A 26010-nucleotide genomic window follows, 5' to 3' on the forward strand; every position below is an offset into this window, starting at 1 on the left:
GGGACACCGCTGCCCTGCACCGTAATTACCACTAGTGAGCGCATCTCCGTTACCGTATATACCCACACGGGTACGCCCAAAAGCCGGCGTTACCGTATTTGCCGCCACTAACCCGCCACCGCATTTCAAGGACGTGGAGCCCAACACGTGCTCCCGTACACCACAGCAAAGCCGTAATGCCCCGAGAAAAGCGCATGCGCCGTGCGGCGGCGGGGGCGGGAGCGCGGCCGCGACCCGGTGGGGTGAGGAGAGGAGGAGCGGCCGGTCCCGCCTCCTCCTTCTCCTCCTCCTGCCCGCGGCTCCCGGTGCTGCCGGTCCCGCCTCCTGCTCCCCGCGGCTCCGGTGCCGCCGAGGCCTGCCCCGGCCCTGACTCGCCGGTCCCCGGGGCGCCGCAGAGCCATGGCGCAGCGAAGGGTGGCGGAGCGCGGGCCTTGCCAGGCAGCGGCGGCGGCGGAGAGCGCCAGGCACCAGCGGCAGCTTCTGGAAGGTGCCGGGGGCTCGGGGCGGCGGGAGCGGGGGTGACCTGGCCCTGGTATCGGACGGTGCCCGATGCGGGTGTCGGTGCCCGGGGACGGTGCCCGGTGCGGCTCTCGGTGCCTCTCGGCGCCTCGGGCACCGGCCCCGTCCCGCGCGGGCTCTGGGGCGGCCGGGCCGGGCCCCTCCCGGTGCGTGTGCGGTGAGGCGGCTCCCGCCCCTCTGCGCTGGAAATGGGGCACCGACCCCTTTCCCTTTTCCTTTTCCCCGTGAGGGAGGACGCGTGTTCCGTGTCTGCGTCTGTCTGTTGGTGTTATTCCACTACCGGCACGCTTGAAGTACAGAAAGTGGAAGTGGCAGAAAGCGCAGTGGGCTGAGTTTTCCTTTTTTTGCCCTATAAGTTGCTTATTTGTTTATTTATCCGTAATTTATTTTGCTCCCTGGAGAAGGTGTTGTCAGAATAACCACGGTTACAGTGCCGTGAGCAGGTTGCCCAGGGAGGGTGTGGAGTCTCCCCCAGTGGCGATACTCGAGAGCCGTGTGGATGCAGTCCTGTTCCTGGGATGACCCTGCCTGAGCTGGAAGGTTGGGCCGGGTGACCGCTGTGGTCCCTTCCAGCCTGACCGTCCTGTGATTCTGTGGCTGTAATTGCTTTGTGGATGTTGCCTTTGGCCTCGGCTGACCCAGTGCACACCTGTGGGGTCGCGCTGACCTTAAACCTAAAAAGCCTTACAGCCGATAAAATGGCCAGCTCGCCCAGCGGGCTCCGTGGGTTTCGTCATCCAGTCGCTGCATTTCACAACAGTGAGGTGTCGGCGTGACCCACTTGAGTGTTGTGTGTTGGCATTGTAGTTGTGCCAGCGGCATCTGCGAGGGAAAACACAGCCTCGGCTCTTTGTGTGTTCTCCAGGTGACCCTGGAGAAGCTGGGTGAGCCTCAAAGTGCCTGAGGAGACAGTAGTTTAGTACATACACACGCCGGTGTGTATGCAGAGAGTACTTAGCGTGGTGTTCATTTCAGTTCTAAATTCTTTATGTGTGTAGTTGCATTTGTGTTAATGAATGCATTGCACTTATGTGGTCATTTTGATAAAAGTCTAAAATACAGAAGAGGCCTAAAATGTCATTATGTGATGTACTGTACTCCCATTGCTTCCACTACACAAGGACTTAAAGGCTAATAAACACTTATGTATATATATCCACATGGGTGTAAAATATGTGTAATTCCCAAGACTAGCACTTTATATCATAGGCTAGCATGTGTGTTTATGTAGATTTCCTCCTGATGAGTGTGTCTCACCTAACTGGCTGTATCTGATAGTCTTTCATTAGAGGGGAAAAAAAAGAACCCCAAAATCTGTTAATGAGCAGGTTTTTAAGTTACACTGTACATCCTGGAAATTTAACTTCAAGTTGAATCTCTAGTTAATTAGACTGGCAGAAGATTTCTGGCAAAAAGGAAAACATACGTATGGCTTAGGTTGTTCAGCTCTGTTTTTTTCTCTTTACAAATGTATTTATTAATTAAGGCTTAAATTATTATGGATCATAGAAGGTGACTTCTGTGGGATGTTTGCCAGCATAAAAACTTCAAAGTTGTTTGAAAGCTTTCAGGGAATGTGAGCAATGTGTGTTATTGAAAGCATTGGTTGGAAGATGTCCACAGAGAGTTTACTTAATATTCCCTTAAAGGATGAGCTTGAAATATGTTGTAAGTCATGAGGGATTGGGGTTTTGTTTTTCTAGTGCTGGGTTTTTTTCTAACTTTGTTTCATGTTTAATTTCAGGGAAAGCTCTTGCAGAAGGTGGATCAGCTCGGACATCACTTCTTATTTTAGTGTCCATCTTCTTATCAGCTGCTTTCCTTATGTTTCTGGTATATAAAAATTTCCCACAGCTTAGTGAGTAAGTATGTTATAAAAGTTTAATTTATCAATTTATTTGCTTCTCAGTATCAGACTGTAGGGGAGCCTGCATGGGGATGTGACATAAACTCAGAGAATTGTTCTTGATCTGAGGTTTTTGTTGCACAGAAACAGTGGAGATCCCGTGTTCTGAGGTGTTACCCCCTGGCACATTATCAGTGATAACTGACTCTTCTTAGCCACCTTCAGCTGAGAGCCAGAGTCTGTTTGGTTCAGGCTGAGTTCACTTGAAACTTCCTTGTGCCTTGGTGAACCTGGAGGCTGTCCCCAAAAGGGGAAATCCTTCCTTCCTAGCTAAACCTTGCTTTCACTTTTTCTCCTCCTTGTTGCACCCAGTACTTGTGCTGGGATGGCAGGCAGGCTGACAGGAGGAAGCCTTGCTTGTCTGACAGCCTTCTTTTTCACTTTTAGTAGTTAAATTTCTGTCTGATTAACTTGCTCAACAAGGTCAGTTTGCAGTGGCCCATCCCTAAGCCTGATACCGAGGGAGCAAAGACACTTAAGTGTGCTGCCCAGGGCTGCACCAGATTAAGGTGTGACATGAGATTTTGCCCTTAGAACTTTATTTGTTTGTGAGGTGAAGTTCTGCCACTTCTGCTGCACTTCAACTGTTCTGACCCCAGCACTGAGGCAGCTGCAGTTGGTTTTGGCTGAGATGTTGGCTGCTTTCACTTGCCAAGGTTTGGTTTTGCGCAATTTTTTCTTTTTCATCAGTACTTGGTAAGAAAAAAACCTAGAAAATAAGCACATCGTTGTACTGAATAAAAAAAACCAGCTTGCAAATATCTAAAATTGGGGATTTTCTAATATAAACCTCACAGTAAATATTAGGTGTTCATCTGAGAACATTATTACAACAATAATCATGGTTTGTTTGCTGAAGCTGTAATTTAGTGTTGTAGTGTATCTAATTATCTCTGTATTCAGTAAGTAACTGTACTACGCTGTTTGATTATATTTCCATCATTCCTGCTTTTTTTTTTTTCCTCTTCAGAGAAGAAAGAGAATGTATAAAGGTTCCTAGAGATATGGATGATGCAAAGGCCTTGGGAAAAGTCTTGTCCAAATACAAGGACACATTTTACGTTCAAGTGTTAGTGGCTTATTTTGCCACATACGTTTTGTATCCTTTTTCTGATATAAAGGGCAATTTTAATGTAGTCATGCTTCTCTGAAAATGAAAAATACTAATTGATAAGTTCTTGGTCATGGGTGAAGTTTAACATACCTAGGAGTGTCTACAAAGAGACACAAATATTTTAAACTCTTGGAAATTTAAAAACTTTTCTCTGTATATTAGGCTTGGTCTTACTTTAGTGTTATGATAACTTTTGAAATAAAGTGAATTTTGAGGTAGAAATTACTGTTTGCTCTAAAAAAAAACTGGCTACTGCTTTGCTCTTCCTTAAGACATTCAAAGTTCCACATAAGGGCAATTTATAGAGTATTTAGCAGTATTTCTGAAGGAAGGTATTCTGAGCCATCTTTCGTCTCTGTACTGCCCAAATTCACTAAACCAAATCTCTGTTTTCTTTTAGAGAGACAAATTTCTGAAGTGCTTTCTGTCCAGGGAGACACAAAGGCTACCTATGTTCTGTGTTGACTTCTTTTTTCTGAGTGCTGAAAAATATTAATTAATCATTAAACACACTCTTAACTGGAACACTTATCTAAAGGTTAATAACTTTAAAGCTGTAGAAGAGGTTTGTGTCACAGTTTTAATGTAGGAGTCTTTTGTAGCTCAGGAGAGTCAGCACTGAATGTGCCATTAGTAATAGCCTTCAGCTTATTCTTTCAAAGTATTCCACAAGAAGTATTCAATATTTCCCAAATTATAGATCTAGGAAGAAAATTAAAACATTAGTTTATATATTAACAAGGAGTAGAATAAATTGGCTCTTTATTGAGCTGCTCTAGCAGTTCTAGATGTGATGACCTTTACTGTCTCAGCAGATTGTGGTCAGTTTCCAGCCATGGACCTTGACATGGCTTAGCAAAGCTGTACTGCTCTCAGGAAAACTCTTGGGGTTTTTAATATTTCAGTCAGTTCAATTTGAGTAAAATAGTGTACAGGGTTTTTTTGCTTTATAACTTTTCTATCCAAAGTGGGCAATGCATCATAGTCTCAAGTATGCCTAGCAAGCCTTAAGTCCAACAACCTGCTTGCTTATGCTGCAGAAACCTAATTTTTGCCTTTTAAAAATTTCTGACTGAAATTAGTCATCAGCTGTTGTACTAAGTGATTACACCAAGCCTATTTGTAAGGAAGTAATGGCTGCCTGCATACATTCAGTCTTCCATGCAACTTGTGCTTATGGGCTTGGACAGGCCTGTGAATTTTCCACAGAGAATTCTGAAACTGCACATCTCTAGTCAGCAGGGTAAAATCAGAAGTAGGTGTTTCTGGAAGTCACAGTAAATCCTCTGTAGCACAGATAAAGAGAAAAATGTGGTCAGCTTTTATTACTTTGGGACTTACTGTTTGTATGTGTAGTGATGGATCTGCATCTTGTTGCTCTGTGCTTCAGCTTTGTGTGCTACTCCACAAAAGGTTTTTTGAAGTAAGGCTCTTGAGAGGCCCTGCCTATTTATGCTTTTTCTAATTGTGAAATGTATCCTGACTGCTTATAAAATTAAGAACCATGTAGCTTTTTAGAAATGTGTTTTTCCTTAACAAAGATGCATCCAGCTTGCAAACATTTGCTATTCCTGGTTCTATATTCCTCAGTATCCTGTCAGGGTTTCTTTATCCCTTTCCACTGGCCTTATTTCTTGTTTGTTTGGTAAGTATGGAAAGTAGTTTGTGAGGGCATATATTTCTATCCATTTGGGATACAACCAAGCATCTGAGCAGCTTCCTGTTGGAAATGATCAGTCTGAAACTGGCATGCACTTCAGTTTCTGATGAACTATTGAGTTCTTACTCAGCTCTGCTGCAGGAATGGCATTACCCACAAAATTCACTGTAGCATTGGGTGATGATCCAAAACACTGAGCTGTTTCTCCAGGTTTTTTTAATAATGAAGACATTGGAGTGTGAATCAGAGTTTCCCACACTCTAAATTTGTTTAGCATCTGCCTGAACCCAGTTGTAATTTCACTACACAATTACTGTGGTTCTATTATCACACTGCAAAATTCATCTGTTTTTTAACTGGCTTAAATATGCAAGAAGCTTAGTTTAAGATTTGAAAATATGTTATCAACAAGCTTTAAAATATGTCATGGGCAAAAGATGCAATCATAATGAGCCTTAGTATTGAGAATGTAGGGGGGACCCTGTTCAGTTTGAGTTTCTTTAATGGCATTGTGCCTCTTATTTGCAAAGCTTTCACTATTCAAAGTCTTAGAACTGCAGAAGCATTCAATATTAACTGATAAGTAATCAATGTTGTCTACTTTGAGTGTTGAGATTGGTCAAAATGCCTTGGGAATAAACTGTCTTGGGTCAACAGCATTCTTAGGGCGTGTGTCCATACTGCTGGAGGAGAGCCCTAATGGAGGGCTGCATGGAAACCTGTTCTAGCCAGGCAGTCTAGTTAATACAGACACAAGGCTGACATTAAGTAGAGTTTCTGCTCATTTGTTGTCTTTTTTTGGTTCTTTTTCAGTGCTCAGGACTTGGAGCTTCATTCTGCTATATGCTGTCATACCTAGTGGGACGTCCTGTTGTGTACAGATATTTAACAGAAAAAGCAGTAAAATGGTCAGAACAGGTAAGGTTTGTAGAGATGCTGGAACTTATTGTACAAAATTTGTCATGGAATAGCATGGAAAACTAGGAGGTCTTGTGCTCATGTGTCCAGTTACACAGAAGGGATTCTGGAAGCATTCCTGATTTTATGGTATTTCCCATGAGAAAGTTGTTCTTACCCAGGAAGTGTTTGCAACTGATCACCTCCCTGGTTTAATTAGTGTCAATAGGAAACCTCTCCAGTTTCAGGTAATTTCAAGTAATTGCTATCTGAGCATTAGGACTAATGAAAGCTGAGTTTGTATTTTTGTGTTGGAGAAACCTGTAGCTGTAGGTCTGATTGAAAAACTTATTATGAACATGTTGTTGTAGTTGGAGTATTTAGAAACTTTTCCTTAGAGTATCTGGTAACATTAGTTTCAGCAAGTCTTGATTGTGAGGTGAACCTAAAGGTTTTGCAGTACAGAAATACAGTGTGAGTTGTACTTGACTTTGTGTCTTTAATTGATACTCTGAAACATTTGAACAAATTTTTATTTTTTGCAAGTATGAAGTACATGTACTCTGTTCAAGATTTTTTTGAATCACATAAAAATGCTTTAAACTTGTTCCTCATTAAATAAGATATGGAGCTGTGTCAGGCACAATTGACCTCGTTAGATTTTACAGTACCATTTTGACTCTTGACCCAAGTAAATCTTACTGTTGCAGTATAATCTTGAGGCTATTCTGAGTAGCAGATGGTTACTATTGCCATTAGTAGAACTGAATATGTGATTTAAAATTGCATGTGCAGCTCATATCTCACTGTTTCCAGGTTAATTGGACTGTATCATGCTTATCATGCTTGCATATTGAGGTTAAGGCATTTTATATGCAGCATTAATCAATATTTAAATATTCTCCTTTGTTAAGGTTTAAAAAACCCATGGTGCTCCTGATCTTGATGTTACAGTAAAATCTAAATTTGGCTAAAGCTGAAAAACAGGGTTGTGACTGGGGTGAGCTGTCATTTGAGATTTCAGATGGAATTGCAATCAGACCAGGTGTGTTTTCAGCTGTTTGAGGCTTAAGCTTGGTGCAGGTCTGCTAGGATAGGCCAGAATTGTGGATGCTTGGCCATCCTTGCAGCTTGGCTCGAGGTTGCACTTGCTGTCTGAAAGGGCTGATGTGCTAGAGACAGGCTGCAAGGAGAAGGGCCTTTGTTGTAGCATTGATGTAAGGAGCTGGGCTAGACCTGAGCACATAATTAAGACTGTAAATGAGGTTGGAGCTGTTGTTGCTCCTGGGTAAATGTTCATGCTGGGCACTGTAACCTCTGGGGAGACAGGCTTTGGAGTTGTGCTGGGAGCAGCCACTTCATGAAGTTCAGAGCTGTGACCTGGCTGAGTTTCCAGGTGAGAAATGTAGCTGTGTTTCAGGCTTGATCACAAGTTAGGACAGAATGGCTCGAGGAGCAAACTTCATTGCTAGTTCCTGCAAAAGCTTAGGAATGGGGTGACAGGCTGGCTGTGGTGGCTGGGCTGTGGCTCTGCCTGTGACTCCTTTGCTGCTTGAGATGGCTGAGTCAGACACATCACCACTGCTCTGCCACACACGGCTATTTCCAGCCTGATCTCAGTGTATTTAACAGGTGATTCACTGGGCACTCTTCCCCACATCACACATTTTTAACTGATTTTTATGTTTGCAATGTGTAAATGTCTACAAAGTACAGGGGGAAAAACTCTTTAAACCTCTATGGCTGTGTATTTTCAAGGCAGGGATTTTTTTAACCAAAGTTTTGTTTGGTTTTGTTTTGGCAGGTTGAACGACATAGAGAACATCTCATTAACTACATAATATTTTTGAGAATAACACCTTTCCTCCCCAACTGGTTTATCAATATCACATCTCCTGTAATCAACGTGCCATTGAAAGTGTTTTTCATTGGCACTTTCCTAGGTAAGAATTATGGCTAGTGAGCCACAGTTTGGGGTGGCCAGAAGAAGAGCTATAGCTTCTTAAATTGGCATATTTTTGCACATACTTCTAAATCTGATTAGGAAACAATGTGGTATTTTTCCTTTATGAACTTTATGAAAAAGTTCATTATTTTTTCTTTATGAAAGTCAGTTTGTAAAGAGATAAATTGAAATCTGAAGAGTCTAAAGAGCAAAGATTATCTGCTTAGTCTCCTGTATTTGAGTTTGCATTAAATATATTAATAATGGCTTGAAACCAGTTTTATGGATAAAGGTTTTTTATCTTTGAATTCTGTATTTACAGCCCTCTTAAAAAAAAAGTACAAGACAACAAAATCTCAACAATCTGGTGTTAAAATTGGAATGACTAATTTTTAAGGTTTTTTTACCCTAAAAAGCTGTTTTTTCATCCTTTCCTCGCTCCAGGTGTAGCACCACCGTCTTTTGTAGCCATTAAGGCAGGAACAACGCTGTACCAGCTTACAACAGCAGGGGAAGCTGTTTCCTGGAACTCTGTTTTTGTTCTCATGATTCTAGCCATCCTCTCCATCCTACCAGCTCTCTTCCAGAAGAAGCTGAAACAGAAGTTTGAATAAGGATCAAACTGGACCAGAATTTCCCATACTTCCTCTCAGGATCAGCACTTCTGATATTTGTATATTTGCTTTTCTATTGGATCTTAAGCAATTATAGGGGAGGCTTGTGATTGATAAGAATGTCTTTAAATGAACACATGGCCTTAAACTGAAGGAAATGTGTTCAGAAATGTACTGCATATAGTTTTGTAACCAAACACCAGTGTTTTACTTTGGGATGGTGTGTGTGTGGCCCTCAGGATGAGGGAAGTGAGAACATAGATGTAACATTTTGCTCTAGTTACATGCAGAGCAAAAATTGTGACGTAGACATAAACTACAGGTGATGCTCTCTAACACTTGCAGGAAAACCCCCTGAACTATTCAGTCCAACTTTGTAACATTCTCTGTAGGCTTGCATGTGGTCTGGTCTCAGTGCATTTGTCACTAACAATATTTCCCTTCTTTTTTGCCTTGGGGAGTTTCAAAATAACGTAACGGTGCTCACTCAGAAACAAAGGTTCTTTGCAGTACTTTGACTACAATGTTATTCTCATCCTGGTTGTTTACTTCTATTTATTAGTGCTGTATGGAATTAAATACTTGAACCTACATCTGCTTTACTTACTGGATTAACAAAGGCAAAGTGTCACTTCATTCCCTCTTGGTCCCTGTAAAGTTTTATTCTGGGAGCAGATACAGGAAGGGAGGGAGCAGCTTAGAATTCTTATCTTGGCTAGCTGATGATTTTTAAGTTCTAATTTTCATTTTCTAATGTTGATTATTTTGCCAATATTTCACTTGCATAGATTTATCCTGCCAACTTAAAAAAGTGATGGTATGATTATATAAAACTTGCAGTTTTCAAGTGATTTAAAAACACTTAAGCAGTGTAATGTTACCATTTCTCAAGCAATATGTAAAGAGTATAAAATTTCTCATTGCAGCTTGATTAGCTTAAAGAAATCAGGTACACAAACTGGTGCAGTTCCTGTCAAACAGCTGATCCCAAATAATGTTCAGAGCACCATGGAACAGCAGGCTCTTGTGTCGGTGTATATAAAAATGGGGGTTCCATTGCCTGCCAAGGCAGTGACTGGCAGTGGGCAGCCAGCCATGACTCACCTTCAGTAGCAGTCTGTATTCTCTCAGTAAGGTACAAGATGCCTTCCCCTGTGCTTCCAGCTGTGGTAGTTTGTTGTGTTGTCAGTGGAACCCCATCAAACAAGGCCCTGGGCAGTGAGGAGCTGGGGAGCACGCTGGTGTTTTATCTGACTGAAACCAGTGCTGCTCATGTGGTTTGAGCTGATGCCCCTGCAGTGTCCTGCTGGAAAGGGACTCAACACATCAGCATGTGCTCCAGTTCCAGGGTTTATCTGTCTGTGTCCTTGTGTTAACTCGTGATCATATCATAGCTGTTCGAGATGTAAGAGAACAGTTCATGAATGTGATAATGTAAAAGGTACTGACTGGTACCTTTAAAGGGTTTATTCATTTTTGCAACATAATGTTAATTGACTGCTTCATTTCATCACAGTATTACTTGTAAATATATAGTAAATATTACTGATACACCATTTGTCTTTTATTTAAATCCAGGCTGCACAGTAAATGCTATTTTTTGCATAAGTGTATAAAGGAATTTATATCAGTTCTGTTTGCAAGTTTATTGTAAGATCATTCAGCTCCAGCAATTCTTTTGTTATTTAGAATTTACTCTAAAAGTGTACTTTGGCATTTAAAACTGAACAATGATAACTTTTATTGCTGCCATTCTAATCTCCAGAGCTCCTCTACCCAGGGGATTTATTCCACAGTAAACCTGGATGTGAATTGAGCCATGTGAGCAAGTGTCCCCCAGACTACTGAGTGTGAAGCTGCTGTGGATTTACAGCCTAATTTCTCCAGAGTTAACTCCTCATGCAGATGAACTCTCAGAATAAATTACCTACCACTTATTTTACAATGGCTTTTCTCAAAATCTGTCTCAATTCCTGGTCAGTAACAGAAGCTGCTGTGAAATCCCTCCCATGCCAATGTTTTGGTGGAACCTTGTCGCTAAAGGAGCTGAACTCTCTTTCAATCTAACGTGACTCTTGCTATCACTTGACATTTTTTACTGGGTTCTGTTTCACTATGGAGATGGGATCAGGCTCTGTTACTGAAGACCTGATGTGTTTCAGCCACAAGACTGGCCTCCTATCACAATAACTAAAAGCCTTAAGACCTTAAAGAGGTTCAAAATAGAGTTCTTTTAATTTTTCAAAACCTTAGCATTTTTTTAACCCATCCCTTCTGTGTTTATCTTCAGCTGCCAGCAGCCTGAGGTGCTTCCCTATCCCAGGAGGACTTCTGAGCATCGTGCAGAGTAAGGCAGGCCTTGTGGAAAGCAAAAAAAGCACTGTGCTGTGGGGTACTGTACTAGCCTACTCTTTCCTTTAGGGAATCCAGGAAGTGATCCAAGAGATAGCCATAACATTTTGACAGAAAAACAGTGGCTACCATGAAACAAACCAGGACAGCAGAAAGATGTAGCTTTGTTTTTTAATTGCAAGGGATTTTTGAGCTGTTAGGTGACCTGCTTATCTTTTGGAAGTTTTTTTGTGATACCTGCATGACATCATTACTAAGTGTCTCTTGCCATTTGATAATAAAGCTGTTATATAAAATCTGAAATGCTGTATTTTTTGAGTATAATGAAGCATTCTGAGCTTCCCACTGAGTTTTTTATTATCCTGTTTAAAAGGGCTGAGTTCTTATTAAATGATATTTTTAATGACTGATTAAACTGAGCTGATTACATCTGTAGATGAGACAAATTCTGTTTCTACATTTTTTTCAAAATAAGTAGGTAAATTTGACTTCCTTTTATCTCTGAAATTAATTTCTCACACACAGCAGTAATTTTTAAAAGTTTTTCTGGTTTGTATTGGAAGGCAACTGGGTCTAACTTCTGTCTCCGAATACATCTATTTGCACAAAGTGCCTTTTTTTACATTAATCCCTTGTGGAAAACCCCTGTGCCAAAGCTATTGCAGCTTCATTCACCTTCCCTTAATATTCTGTCAAGGCCAGTTTATGAAATGCTTTTTCTTCCTTGTATAGAAAACTCGCTGAAAGAATAAGACAGAAGTAGTAAAAGTCAAAATAAAGAAGCTTTTTTGTTAGTGAATGATGCTGTTACGCAAAGTCAAAACATCTTTTGTTTTTAGGCAGCTGTGTGTTTCTGAATTTTCATCATGTGTGGTTTCCTTCTGTTGGTTGGGAACCCTATAGTTTAGTATGGCAGTGCTAAGAGGGAAATGAAAAAGGGTTTTGATGGGAAAGCAGGATCCAGAGCAACCTTTTCAAATTTTCATCAAAGAGAAGTAAATATTCTATCTTTATGACCAGTTGATGTCTTGCAATGACAGACATTTATAAGTCTCAGCTGGTGGCTTTATGGCTCCAGGTCACCCAAACTGAAATAAGTTACAGCCTTTTAGTACTGGCAATTAATATAAATAATAGCATAATACATTACTAACATACCATAACTCCCCTTCCAGTTCTTAAAAATGCTCCATCTAGTGTGATAATTCCCATTTCCTTGTTTTATAGTACACAAGAAAGAATCTGGGTCTGGATTAGGAGAGCTCAATTAGTGACTGGTGTATATGTGAGAAGCTCCTTTCTGTAGATGGTCTTCCAAATACAGAGTATTCTGCTCCTGTGCAGCTGTGGGACTTCAGGGGTCTCCTCATAGCCTTTAGAGGTTTGTAGACCCTCAAGAGGACTGGGAATGCTTCAGTGGGAAATTGCTTTTAAAATTTTGCCTCAGAATTGAGATCCAATGTTACACTCGTAACTCCTGATTTTCTTTTACAACCTAGCCCTGAGGAGTTGTATCTAAAGGCTGGGATTTGCAGTGTTTACTGTACTTGGAAGATCACTAAATCATTCTATGTTTGACTCTGTTTTGTGTTAAACTGATTTCTCATGCCTGTGAGAAAGATAAACTCTCAGTTAACCATGAACTTGTGCAGGATTTGCTTCTTCAGCTGGGTCCCTCTCAGTCTATGGGGCCTGATGGGATTTATCCAAGAGTACTCAGAGAGCCGGATGGCGTCATCACAAGACCTCTCTCAATGATTTCTGAATCTTGGGAATCTGGAGAGGTCCCAGTCTACTGGAAGCTGGCAAATACTGTCCTAGTTTTCAAGAAGGGCAAGAAGGATGACCATGCAAATACAGGCTTGTCACTCTCACTTCAATGCCTGATAAAATCATGGAGAAGATTCAGTAAAGCTTTTGATACCGTCTGTCACATTATCCCTCTGGAGAAAGTGCCCAGCACTCAGCTGGGTAAACACATCATGTGACAGATGAGTGACTGGCTCACGGGTCAGGCAAAAGGGTTTTAGTGAATGGGGTGACATCACCTGTGGGTCCTGTCACTAATGGGATTCTGCAGGGTTCCATCCTCGGCCCCATTCTCTTCAACATCTTCATTCTGCTCTTGTGCAGCTGTGAGACTTCACTGCTTCAACATTCTCTTCAACATCTTCATTAATGACCTGGATACAGGACTGGAAGGAATGCTAAGTAAGGACTGGAAGGAGCACTAAGCAAGTCTGCTGACTACACTACACTGGGAGGAACTGCAGACTCCCTCGAGGGCAGATGCCCTGCAGAGACCATGGCAAGGGTTGGGTGATCACCAACCAGATGAAGCTTAATAAAGACAAGTGCTGGATTCTGCACCTCGGTATGGAGCAGCCCTGGATGTATGGAGAGACTGGGGAATGAGATGCTGAAGAGCAGCACCGTGGAACAGGAGCTGGGGGTTGTAGTTGTTGGTAAATTCAGCTTCAGTCCATAGTGTGGGCTCCTGGAGCTGAGGAGAAGAGGGACAGGGCTGCATGGGAGTTTAGGAAATGTTCTGCACCCTGAAGTGTCAGTTCTGCTCTGAGCTGTGCCCTGATGTGTGAGGATCTGTGTCTTAGGTGATCTGTGCAGCTCTATTCCACAATTCTGTCATGTAGATGTCACACCAAATACATGGTCAATAATTTGCAGCCAGATTCAAGTGTCTGGTTTTGCAGAGTGGAGAGGATTGCTTTAATTATAAGAGTCACTGATTGGATTTTTGTTTTCTTAAAGAATTCCAGGGTAAATACTTTAATCAGAGTCATTAGAAGGCACCACATACAATCAGCACCCTGACAACTGGAGCAATTCGTTTGTGTTTTGAGCTCTGTTACTTTTCAAAGCTTAGCTCACCTTGGGAAACAGCTGCCCAGAAAAAAAGAGAATACCCCATTTCAGCCTTCTTCAATTCTCTGAGCAATGTTGAATGGAACTGTAATTTGCTGTTGTGTTTTTCTATTGCTTAGTAAATAAACTCTTCCAAAGAGTTTTGGATTGCTGGCAAAGTAAATCTGAATTAGGTAGTATGAGGAATAATCAAGATATCTTTTTATCAAGTTCTGTTCTTCACTATTTTAAAGACTATTTTAAAGGTTTGAGCTTGAAAATACAAATCTTTGCCATAGAAAACAGCAGCTGAATCAATATTGATGGTCTTGCCAAAGACAATGAATCTTTTAAATCTCTTCCTACTTACTAATATGTCTTTATGATTCTCTAGCTAAAGAATCCTAGTTTCCACAGAATTCACAATTCCACAGCTTTTCTCAACATCATAAAGAATACTTTCAAGAATTCATAACATTGTCTAGAGTGTTGTTGTTTTACTCGTGGACATCTAAGCCATTTGCAAAGTTTCCTGACAGAACTGCCAATTTTGGGTGTTTCCTGTGATGGGAACATTGGTCAAGCTGACTGACAGATTAAAGCTACTGGCCTTTGAAGTAGATGTCACAGATGTTCTTTGTGGTGACTAGGCAAGAGTATTTCAGAAATTAAATAACTGGGGAGGGAAAAGATACAATGGAAAAGAGAATAATTGATAAAATGGCAGAAGAAGGCTCTAACTTTTCAGGTACATCTGCTGGAGGCACAGATTTGAGAGAGGCTATGTTGTCCTGGAATGCAGAGGATTTATCTGACAAAATAGGAAAGAGCTTTCCACAGCAAAAATTTGGGTTAACATTTTAACATCGGTTCTGGTTCATGCAATTCCACCCCTCTTGTCCATGTCTCATAGCAATTCAAAGCAAATCTGAGTTTCTTAGTCTGAGACTGTCTTTTTAAAAAAATATTTCCTGTTCCTTACCCTGTTGCATAGCAAGGCATGTGTGCATTTAAGTATTGCTGCTCAACAGTATCTCTGGTAAACCTCTGTTTACTTAGTGGCCCATCTAGCTTTATTTACTGATTTACAAAATACATGGTTATTTCTGGAACAGTTGAGGTGCAAGAACAACTTTTTATTTCCCTCTTTTTATTTGACAAAAAGCCCCTGCCAATATCTGTGCTGTTTCCCCAGACTTTCCTGCAAGTGTCAGAAGAGACCCTCAGGCTATGGCTTTTGTTGTAAGGGCTAAACTACGGTTCAGGCTTCCTTAAAAAGAGATTCACCACGCGCTGAATACGTTGTCCTTTGCCACACTGAAAGCAGATTGAGAAGACAAATGTGCAAAAAATGGCTAGAGAACACAGCAGAGTAAGAGCAACCAGATTTAGCTATTTCTGTTCTCTGTTGTGCCTTCCACACACCACCAGGCAGGCTCAAGACAATCTAACTGTACTTTTTGTAGAGTAAACTCGAGCCCTTCACTCTAATATTGCTCCTACCCTGCCATCTTTATTGAAATCTTTCGCCCAAGTTAAACAGTGCTTTAAAACTGACCTCTCGGTCAAATCTAAGCAACACTTTCCTTCACTGATAACCCATTTTCTGGCAATGTAAGCCTTAATCAAGTGAACACTGATAGCACCAGTGCTATCCTGACAGGTTTTCCTGGTTCCCAGAAGGATGTCCAGCTGTCCACAACTCAGTGGGCACAGTGGCCTAAGAGTTCAGTTGTTGTACTGCAAAAGGCTGTAAACAACTGGCAGAGAAGTCTTTTTACACGTGCTGTTCTTTCTACTCCCCACAGACAACTTGGTCTGTCTTGGCAATGGAAACTCAAATAGGTGAGGTTTCCTATGCCTGGCAGTGTTTTAAGTTAGGCTTGGTGTCTGATCAATTCAGCATTATGGATGCAACCTTAACTACTTGGTTTGTCCTGGATAATAATCATTAAAGACTGCAAAGTTTTAATTTCTCCTCTTCTAAGCCCTACAAGATATGGAAGGATTCTGATCTAAATGCCACAAATAGAGAACTGAGAGAGGAGAGGAAGGGGAACTGCTTATAGGCCTAATTTTAGGCTGGCAAAGCCATCCCAGGTGCCCCTACAGCCAGAGGAAAAAAGCACTCAAGGCAGAGCATGGGTTCGTGTCACTTGTCCCTCGGCAGCTCTGTTTGGTCATCCTGCCCCAGGGCCTGTTCTCCTTTCCACACTGAGCCAGAGGGGAGAGTGGATTTCACTCTGTGCAAGCCCAGCTGTTAACAGAGATGTGTGTGACATTAATCCAAATAGGAAAAAAAGAAAACAACCTTAGAGCCAAACAATCCCTGTGGCATTCCCTGCACACTGGAGTCACGACAGCCACTGGGGCTGCGGGACGGGAAGATGGAGGTGACAGGAGGACACGAGCCCAGGGGTACTTCCAGAGCGCCGCCGGGCTGATCCGTGTCCTGAGCCAGCAGCCCTGGCAGCGCCTTCCCGGCCTCTGACCACGTCCAGTTCTGGGCTCCGCAGTACCCGAGACAGGGAGCACCTGCAGTGGGGCCAGCAGAGGCCACAGGACTGATCGAGGGCTGGAGATCCAAGGTTCTCCTGTGAGAAGCTGAGGGAACTGGGCCTGTACACAACAGGTTGGACTCGACCTCAGGGGGCTCTTCCAGCCTAATTGATTCTGTGATTCTCTTCAGCCTCGAGAAGAAAGGACTGGGAGGGGACCTCATCAATGTTTGTAAATATCTAAAGTGGAGGTGACAAGGATGGATCAGGCTCTGCTCGGTGGTGCCAAGCAAAGTGACAAGAGCCAACGGGAAGAAACGGGAAGCTCCACCTGAATGTGAGGAAGAACCTCTTCACTGCGCAGTGACCGAGAGGGTGTGGGGTCTCCCTCACCGAAGATACTCAAGAACGCTCAGGACAGACTCCTGTGCCTGCTTGAGCAGGCAGTTCGGACCGCACGACCCGCTGTGGTCCCTTCCAGCCTGCCCCCATCCCCTGATCCCGTGCCTGCGGAGGGAGCAGAGCCCTTCCCGCGGCTGCCCCGGGGCACGGCCGTGACCGCCCGCCATGGCCGCCCCCTCAGGCGGCCCCGGCGCGAGCGGCAGCGCCAGCAGCAGCATGACGTCACCCCCGCGCGCAGGGCGCAGGCGCGGCGTTGCGGCGCGCGGCCGCTCCGCTTCCCCCCCCCACCCCATGAGCGGCGGGGGCCGTTCCCAGAATGCCGCGCGGCGCCGCCCGCCCCGCGCCGCCATGGAGGCGGCGGGCGCAGCCGGAGGTCCCGGCCCCGCTGCCGGCGCCGCCCGGCCCCGCTCCCGCTGAGCCCTGCGCGCCCCTCGCCCTGCAGCATGAGCGGCGGCGGCGGCGGCTCCTCGGCACCCGGCCGCTTCGCCGACTACTTCGTCATCTGCGGGCTGGACACCGAGACCGGGCTGGAGCCGGACGAGCTCTCCGGTGAGTGGCCGGCGGCGCTGGGCGCGGGGGCGGCGGGGTCCGGCCGCGCTGCCTCCCCGCTCCGCCACCTCCCCGCTCCGCCGCCCCGGGCGCTGCCGTGGGAGCCCGTGCCCCGCCGGGAGCCCCGGGCGCTGCGGGAGTGCCCGGCTGGGCACGGACCGGGCTCGGGACAAGTGAGCGAACTCCCCGAAAGCCCGGCGGAGTAGCGCCGTGAGACGGGCTGGGCAGAGCGCGCCTTGTGCGGCGGCAGCGCTTTCCACGGGCTGAGCCTCAGCGGCGATGTGTGCGCTCTCTTCGGAGCCGGGAGCGTGTACCAACTTCAGCCCGGCATTTGAGACACACGGGCGCTCTTAAGGAGTCGGATTTGGGAGAGAAAGCGAAAACCATTTGCGTGTGCAGTGTTACCTTTTTTTTTCGTAGCCCGGGATAAGAGTTCTCTTGCAGAAGTATCCGAAAAGAATTCGGATTAGGAAGTGATTACTCTGCTGTGAGGTGAGAATGTTCACTCCGAATCCACAGCTAAACCACATCAATCTAGACCACGCCACTGTGTCAAAGCAGTGTTTTTTAGGTTAAAAGTCAGTTCGGTGTCTTAGCAGCACCTCGCTTCAGCTTTAGTCTCATTGTAGTGGCCTCAGTTAAATCCGAGTGCTGCTTAGCATCTCTAACTGTTCAGAAAGGTGAAGGAATGTGGTGGTGAAAACCTGACCTAACATCAGTACTGATTTTGTGTATTTGAGCTCTGAACTTGACCGGTAATACATTCTCTCACCCCCGGTCTCATTTTTTCTTTAGTTTGCTTTTATAAGGTGTCACGGGATTTTTTACATCGTTGCATTTGCACTGTCCTTCAATAATGAATGCTTGTTCCTTGTAGAGTGGGATTCGTGTTACTAGAACTGACTTCTTGCATTGAGTGAGCTCTTCTAAACTTTGGCTATTACAGAAACTCTTTTTTTCGTTTAATGACTTCAAACAAAATTTCTCACCTGTCCCCTCATGCTGAGCAAGTACCTTACCCTAAGAGAATTCATGTTTGTCTAATGTTAAAGTGACTGTAGGCTGCAGTTTGAGGCTCGAGGAGTGAGTACAGCATAACAGTCTGCTCTGCAATGGCACTGCAAATTACAGTATCAATTTGATTTAAGAAATCTAAGAGAACAAAATGCAATACAATTTAATTGAGAGATACGTGAGGGATTCTTTTAATTAAATGACAAATGAACAAAATTTACGGATCAAAAACAATTAAAAAGATGTTAATTTTGTGATTAATTTACTATAAATCTATTTGTGTAATGTGGTGTGAGGCACACTCAGTAATGCTCCCTATTCTTGATAGGCACATGAATAATTCTCCGCACATAATTCAATTTAAAACCAACAGTGCATTACTTTGGGCTAGCTATCTAATAGCAAACTGGAAGATATAAGTGCCTTTTTAAAAATATTCTGTCAGAGTGTGCAGGTCTGAAAGCTGGAGCATGCTGTTCTTTCTGTATTTGCTTTCCTGGTTAAGGACTGCATCTATAGTATGTATGTAAAACTGTGGTGTGTGATGTATCCTGGTCTCTGCTGCTCCACCATCGTTCTGGAATGGTGTCACCTGTGACAAGGTGTGAGGCTGCAGGGAGAAGAGGTTTTTGTGTTTATGGGGGGAGACAGATTTTTACGTGATTTGAGAAAAGATTTTAAAAGAAGGTGGGGGGGAAATTCCAATAATGTCATAGCATAGGGGCTAGGTGGGATTCGGGTGTGTTTTGTTGAGTTTGTTGTGTTATTAATAATGCATGATAGTGTGACTGATAATGCTTTCAAACTGTGTCTTGGGCTATAGCCTCCTCCAATGTCCACTGATAAAGATGGAGAGGGCCTCTGTTATTTCAGTGGCTTTTGGATAAGGCTTGGAAACACTTTGTACTTCCTGGAAGCCTTTCTTGTTTGAATGAAAGGCTCATTGTGCGCTGTTTTTTTTTTTTTTTTTTTTTTTTTTTTTTTTTTTTTTCCCTCCCCTCCCTCTGATTTCTGCGCTGCAAAATAGCTTCTGAATCCTCGTCCCGTTGAGACATTTGGCTTCACAAGCGCCCATCGCGGGGCCGGGGCGCTCCCGCAGCGCTGCCGCCGGAGCCGGGCACGGCGGGTCCCTCCGGGGCTTTCCTGCGTCAGGGCTGCCGGAGCCAGCCCGGCATGATGTCACCGCTCCCCTCCGCCGCAGGGAGCCGGCCGCGCTGCCACGGCCTCGGGGGATGCTGCCGGCACACTTTGTTCTCGGAGCCGCGCGTTTCAGGTGTTCGACCTTAACACGGGCGCTACGGCGTTTTCTGCGGGCTTGGAGATGAGGCGTCAGCTCAGGAATTGATGCTTGGTCTAGTTACTTTGTTTGAGGAGACACCTCTGATGGCGTTTTCCCTTTGTATGTTGGGAGCTTGCTGAATAGCGCAGCTGTAATGTTTTTTCCTGAAAAAAGTTGGCTGGCTGGTGGAAGAGGCACAGGATATGTATCTAGCTTTGTTTTCTTTTAATGCACTGAGGAATCCTGTATTTAGGACTTGTAGTTAGCACAGATTAAAGAGTCTCTATTGCTATCCCTAAATTAAATTCTGGGCATCCTTTCTTATTCTGATGATTATGTTCCCACCGGGTGACCTCTTAAAGGACACGGAAAATATTTGCTAGGTGTTGGTAAAACAAAGCAAACCCCCCCAACACTGGATGCAGCTTAAGCTCCAGTGTCAGCTGCTAAGCTGGATGAGAGAGGAGCTGCGGTGCGTTTCCGTGTTTCCAGATGGTGTTGATACACCAGAAATGATGACAGAATTTTCCATTACGCTGCTGAGGTTTGTCACAGGTGAATTTCCTTCACAGAGCAAACCACAGAAGGGTTGAGGTTGGAAGGGATCTTTGGCAGTTGTCAGGTCTAGGGCCAGTTGCCCAGGACAATGTCCAGGTGATTTTGGGTATCACCAAAAATGGAGACTCCACAACCTCCCTGTGCAACCTGTGCCAGTGCTCTGTTACCCTCACAGTGAAAAGGTATCCTGATGTTTGGATGGAGCCTCTTGCATTGTGGTTTGTGCCCGTTGCCTCTGGCCCTGGCTCGGGATACAGCCTGTCTCCATCACCTTTGCACTTTCTGTTAGATATTTATATACATTGCTGAGATTGTGCCCTGAGCTTTTCTGTTCTGCAGGCTAAACAGTCCCAGCTCTCTCAGCCTTTCCTCCTGTCCCTTACTCATGTTTGTGGCCCCTTGCTGCACTCTCTGCACCATGTCCATGTCTGCTCTGTGCCAAGGAGCGCAGAACTGGGCACAGCACTCCAGCTGTGGCCCCTCCAGGGCAGGGTCAGCTCCTTCAGCCTGCTGGCAATGTTTTTGACTAATGCACCCCAGGGTACCATTGGCCTTCTTTGGAGCAAAGACACATTGCTGGCCCGTGGTCATCTGGAAATGATGAAATACATCACCAAAAATCTACTGTATGTAGTAGAATGTGTTGTAATGCTGCAACATTATGATAGGATTTCTTAATTTAGATTGTATGACTGCGCCCTGGAAAGGTAATGAGGATGAAGTGGAGGCTCATCTTTCAGCTGAAGTCTTTTATCTCTTGAGTTAATCAGATGTGATCTGAATGATGGTGGGAAACCTTGCATTATATGGAACTGTTGGGATTTTGGTGGAAAAGAGCATGGAACAAAAGAATTTTGTTTTCTTTTCCTCCTCTGTGATATGTTAAGTTTTTAGCAATCACTTGTCAACAGGGTTGGTTTATTATGGAATGGCAAAGCATCAACTTGCCATTGCCTTACACATATGTGAAATTGTGGTCTTGGGGTTGCTTTTACAATATACAGAACTCAGATCTAAATATCTGGAACCCAAGTTCTAGTTAAAATCTTCTGTTGAACGTACTGTGGTAGTCTTGAATGTCATATCATAAATATGATAAGAGTTATTTCAGAAATAGCAATGTTACAAAGGAGAAATTGTGTAAAGGCAAAAAACAAAGGCCTATTATCGGTGAAGAAAAGATTGGTGATTTAATAATAGGATTGCTTGTAAAAAAAGAAGAGTAAAACAAATAACTACTTTGCCATCTGTACTTTTTTTCCTGCCTTTCTTCCCAGTTTGAACTGGTTTTTTAAGGTTTGGTCCAAAAATTGCTTTATTCAGTAGGTGGATTTGTGTTCCTTTGCTCAAGTCCTTATCATGGTGCTTTGAGTTGTGCACCTGATCATGAGCTTCATCCTCACAGGAGAATGCAAATAGAGTTAGGTGAAGCCCATTTGTCCAGGAAATATCTTTCCTGTAGAGACCCTTCATGAGCCTTTTCAGAGTTCATATTAGGTCTGCTTTCACTCTCTTACATGATGATGTGATACAATTTTTATGATCCTTCCTCTGTCATACCCTTTTTGTTTGCATTTTCTTTTTAATGGTGTTGAGGCAAGATCTCTGTGCATGTAGATTAAGTAGCATAACATGTCTGGTTATGAGTGAGGCATCTCTGTGTTGCCACAGGAGCCACTTGATTACTTCTGGTTTGTGAAAAGAAGATGATACCTGGTGTACAGTATTCACCTAGCTCCACTCAAAATTATTCTGACAATCTCAGAGAAAGTGTTTCTCCTCACCAAAAAAGCAGAAACGTTGTCTCACCTCATTGCTCTGTTTGTAATTGAAGTGTCATTATTTTTCTATTTTGTTGGACTCAAATTTAAAATGACAGCTTATCTTCATGCATTGTTAGGGGTTGTTTTAATAGAATCCTATATCAATATAAACTTAAAGTGTGTGATGACATGATTGAAGGCATTGGCCACATATGTAAGCCAATAAATTGCTTAGTGGAATTTGTGTAGTGGTTCCATTCTGGTAGTCCATGAAGTAAGGCTGTTATCAGCACCTGTGTTCATTTCCAAGTTCAACACAAATACTTGCAGGCTTTTATTTTGCTGCAGAAGTATTTGTAAAGGATAGCTAAAGGGAAAGAGGAGGAAGAAGAAATGCAAACTTAATTTAAATCAGATATAATTTTCTGATTGACATTTGACTTCTGTTTTGTAATTTCGTCTGTTAGGCATTTTAATCTCAGAATTAAGACATTTGGGGTTGGAGCCAGCTGTGGTTTTTGCAGTAGAGCCCTTCTGCAATACTGTTTTTTCCTTGGTAAATAGCATGTGAGTAAATTGCTCCATCTTTGCTGTTGGTGGTAGCACCAACACTTACTGCAGAAGTGAATTCTGCAACTATTGCTTGGTTTTACCAAAGGCTGAATTGTTCTGTGATTGTGGGGTTTTGTTTTTGGTCGATTTCCCCCCTCCTTCCTCTCTTTGTCCATGTGGATGGTATCCATGCAAGCTTCCCACAGTTCCCAACGGTGCCTCTTCCCTTGGGGATTCATTCTGGAGCTGAAGGGGAGCATTTACAGTTCCTTTGCTTCTCTAGGATTGCTGACAAGGTGTTCACTCTGTGGGAGACCCCTGCAGTGGCCCCAGGGCTCACAGCACACCTTGTTTCACTCAGGTCACTGTGGGCAGGCAGCAGGTAGCAACAGCTTTTGGCTGGGCTTACACAGGCACATGTGAAATGTTTTAATCCAGATAATAGCTTATTCTACTCTTCCCTACCCCCTCTATCTTTTCCCAAGAAGCTGGAGCTGTTTGCCATGTTTGAGTGCCAAAAAGGTCTTTTGTCTCTTTGGGAACTGAGGCAGACGTGCTAGGGTAGCTGATATGTGGAATAAAGAATGGCAGAGCTGATGTAAGGGGGAAGCAGCTGTACTCAGCTGAACTACATTTGAAGCCACAGTTTATTGGTGATGTTTCTGTAATGTCAGTCTTGTCACTATCATATTGGTATTTTAGGTCAATTAAGTTGGGTCCTTTATGGAATAATCTCCTCAAAACTCACAAAAACTCTTCAGTCCTCCACCCTTCTCTATTCAGTTATAAATTTGGTTTACTTGGAAGGCTCCTTGGCAATGTGTGGGGGAGGAGAAAGGTTACAAGTTCTTGATTTGAGAATAAATTTAAGGTGCTAAAACATTGTCTAAAGAACTAAGGTTTACAACTATGTTTTTTAAGCCTTTTAGAAAAGCCATAGGAATTTCAGCTTACAAAGGCAGGGCATACAAAGATGGGTTCATTTGGCTTTCTGTCTATTAGGGGTTTTTTTGTAGTTTGATTTTTTCCTGTTGTATTTGGGAATTTTTGCAGTTTATTTTGCAAGAGAGAGGCTACACAAAGAGCTTGAGTGAATAGAATGGGAAACACTGCCATTTTGCAAATAATAACTTTTTTTCTCAATTCTTCAAATTATTGATTCTGGGGTTACAAAACATCACAACTGTTTTCTTATCCACCTTTTGACTTAAGGAAGTCCTACTTGAGTGTTCTTGGTAATGACTTCTCATAGTTGTCTTTTGAATTCCCACTGACCTGCAGGGCTCATGTAGCAGAAATGATGCACATGAAGTGACAGTGTCAGAAGCAATTACTTACTGATGCACGCTGTGCAGTAATTACTCTCTCAATTTCTTGACAACCATTTCAGATTTGTGGTTTGCAGTCAAGTTTGCAGCCAACTGGAATGGTATCCCTGTGAGGCTTAAAACATTATTGCACAGAGAAATGATGGAGCATTCCAGCACAAACTGATAAATGATGTAGAATTTACTTGGAGTGTTTCTGCTCAAGGCATGTTTCTTAGTCTTTCCAGGAAAATGCTACTCCACTTGTGGTTTGATGGGCAAGAGCCCATTGGTTTCAAACTTTCCAGTAGAAGTGTAGAATATTGACTTTTTTATTTAGGTGTGTTGTTTTTTTTTTTTTTTTTTTTTTTTTTTTTTTTTTTTACTGGCTGTTTTATCAGCCACAGTCAGGTACAATGTGTACACCTGAGTCATTTACATATGGATACTGAAGCATTTTGAGAAAGAAACTATCTCATTTCATGGGTAAGCAATCTAGAGGCAAATAGCATGAGCAACATTTCAGTATCTGAGTGAGGAAAAAAGGTTGTTTTACAGAAACAGATACTCTTTCACATAGCTTCAGGTGAGTTTAGAAAAGTTTTTTTTTTTTTTTTTTGAAGTACAAGCATAAACTTTTAGGAGCTTTTCTTGCTTGCTATTCCTTCTTAATTTGCTACTTTCAGCAAGCTCCCTTGCCAATTGTTGTTTCCTAATTTTGGCCCCCAAGCCCAGCAATGTCCTACTGAGCTGCCATTACAGTTGCACTGGGGAAAAGATAAGTCCCTTAAGTCAACAAGGTTGGTGCCAGCATAAGGCTGTCATGTCCCTTTCTGTCTCTTTTATGTGTGGGCTCTGGGAAATGTCAAGTAAGCTCCTTTTAAATTGAAATGTGAAGTAACTCCTTCAAAAGTTTTGCTGAAGACTGGTAAAACTTCTGTTTACCAGTATCTTGGTCGTTTCTCAGAATTCTTTTGGCAGAGATTTTATGGCGGTACAGACCAATCCAAGTGTAAGGTGTTGTGGTCTCTCTTTCCTGTCCTTACTGAGGGCTTTGTTTATGACCTGGACCACAGTGGTGATACACAGGTGTAAGTGGTCAGCTTGGACCTGGGACTTCTGTTTTTGGGTCTTTGTTCTTCTTCTTCTAAACAGATTTTCATGTTGAAAACATGAGGGTTTTTTTTAAACAAACATGAATTTTGCCTTCTGGACAAGAAAGGTGAGCTTGATAGGCTTATGTGTGACAGGGAGAGAGCTTAGGAGGCATGGGTGGAGAGATGGTGAGGAAGGATCCAGCCAGAGCAGAGATAAGCTTTGGGGTTTCTCATATCTGTTCACCAAACCGTCAGCACCTCTGATTAATTTTCTGTGATTAAAGATCACTCCTGTCAAGCAACTTGACTTTCTGACAGGACATTTTCTGTTTCATTCAGAAGGGGAGCAGTCCTTATTAAGGCAGGTTACTGCAAAGCACTATTTTCAAAGGTTAGATAGTAAAGTGAAGCACACTGGCCAGGACTGGTATACTGAAATGACTGCATAGCTGATCTTTCTGTATTTTTCTGACCTCTGTATGTTATTGAAACCTGCTGAAAGACTTTGTGTGTTCTTTAAAATATGTTTTTCCTTTTCAATGCAAAACCTCAGTGATATCCCGGAAATACTTGGTTGAAGGACTGGAAAAGTGCTTCAGTAAGATTTGATCCTTATGCTTTTACACAAATGTGTTTCCATCAGTCCCCAGAGCCAGAGGGCTGTGGGAGCACAAAAAGTAGGGACATTTAACTGGATGGGATGTGTCACTGTGAAAGGAGACCGGGGTTGTTGGGAAGAGTTGTTTGGAATAGTCTGTGCTCAGGCTTTCCTGAAGAGTCCCACTGGATCTGCCAGTCTTAGGGGGGCATGAGGAGAACAGCTGTTTTCTATATTAAATATGCTCGTCTCCACTGCTGTTACATATTTTAAGTACATGTAAAAGAATTTGGTTCTATTCTGAAGGTAAGCCACCCTTTTCCTTTCATAGTGTCTTCTGTTGCACATATTGCAGATCTATTGTGTAATGGAAATAGTGTGCCCCTCCTGACCCCCGTGGCTGTGAACACGCCTGTCATTGAAATTCTGAGGCCTGCCTCTGTTATTTAGTTGGAAACAGACCTAAATATCTTTCTGTAAGTCTTTTTGCTTGGGCTAGAACAGAAAAGTGGTTTAGTAAAACA

General features: G+C 43.2%; 2 protein-coding genes across 9 annotated transcripts in view; both read left to right on the plus strand.

Moving 5' to 3' along the window:
* Window positions 1-209: 209 nt before the first annotated feature.
* On the plus strand, window positions 210-14032 carry TMEM41B (transmembrane protein 41B). 3 transcript variants are annotated; one of them, XR_008431492.1, is made up of 8 exons: window positions 210-487; window positions 2264-2381; window positions 3396-3524; window positions 5091-5184; window positions 6013-6117; window positions 7901-8039; window positions 8486-8714; window positions 10946-11034. XR_008431492.1 is itself a non-coding variant. In XM_053945788.1 (7 exons), the coding sequence occupies exons 1-7, from the start codon at window positions 400-402 to the stop codon at window positions 11074-11076; spliced, it is 804 nt and encodes a 267-aa protein (XP_053801763.1). In that variant the 5' UTR covers window positions 210-399; the 3' UTR covers window positions 11077-14032. The 3 variants fall into 3 exon arrangements, 2 of the variants coding, with proteins under 2 accessions (XP_053801763.1, XP_053801762.1); XM_053945788.1 differs by lacking the exon at window positions 8486-8714 and having other exon boundaries at window positions 10946-14032; XM_053945787.1 differs by lacking the exon at window positions 10946-11034 and having other exon boundaries at window positions 8486-10206.
* A 3123-nt stretch (window positions 14033-17155) lies between these two features.
* Window positions 17156-26010, plus strand: part of DENND5A (DENN domain containing 5A) — a 63876-nt gene continuing 55021 nt past the window's right edge. For all 6 annotated transcript variants that reach the window (XM_053945302.1, XM_053945304.1, XM_053945305.1 and 3 more), the window contains exon 1: window positions 17156-17318. In XM_053945302.1, coding sequence (XP_053801277.1) covers window positions 17213-17318 — 106 coding nt within the window. In that variant the 5' untranslated portion in view covers window positions 17156-17212. The remainder of the gene's footprint in view (window positions 17319-26010) is intronic.

Source organism: Vidua chalybeata, chromosome 6 (assembly GCF_026979565.1).
Source record: "Vidua chalybeata isolate OUT-0048 chromosome 6, bVidCha1 merged haplotype, whole genome shotgun sequence".
Taxonomy (NCBI): Eukaryota; Metazoa; Chordata; class Aves; order Passeriformes; family Viduidae; genus Vidua; species Vidua chalybeata.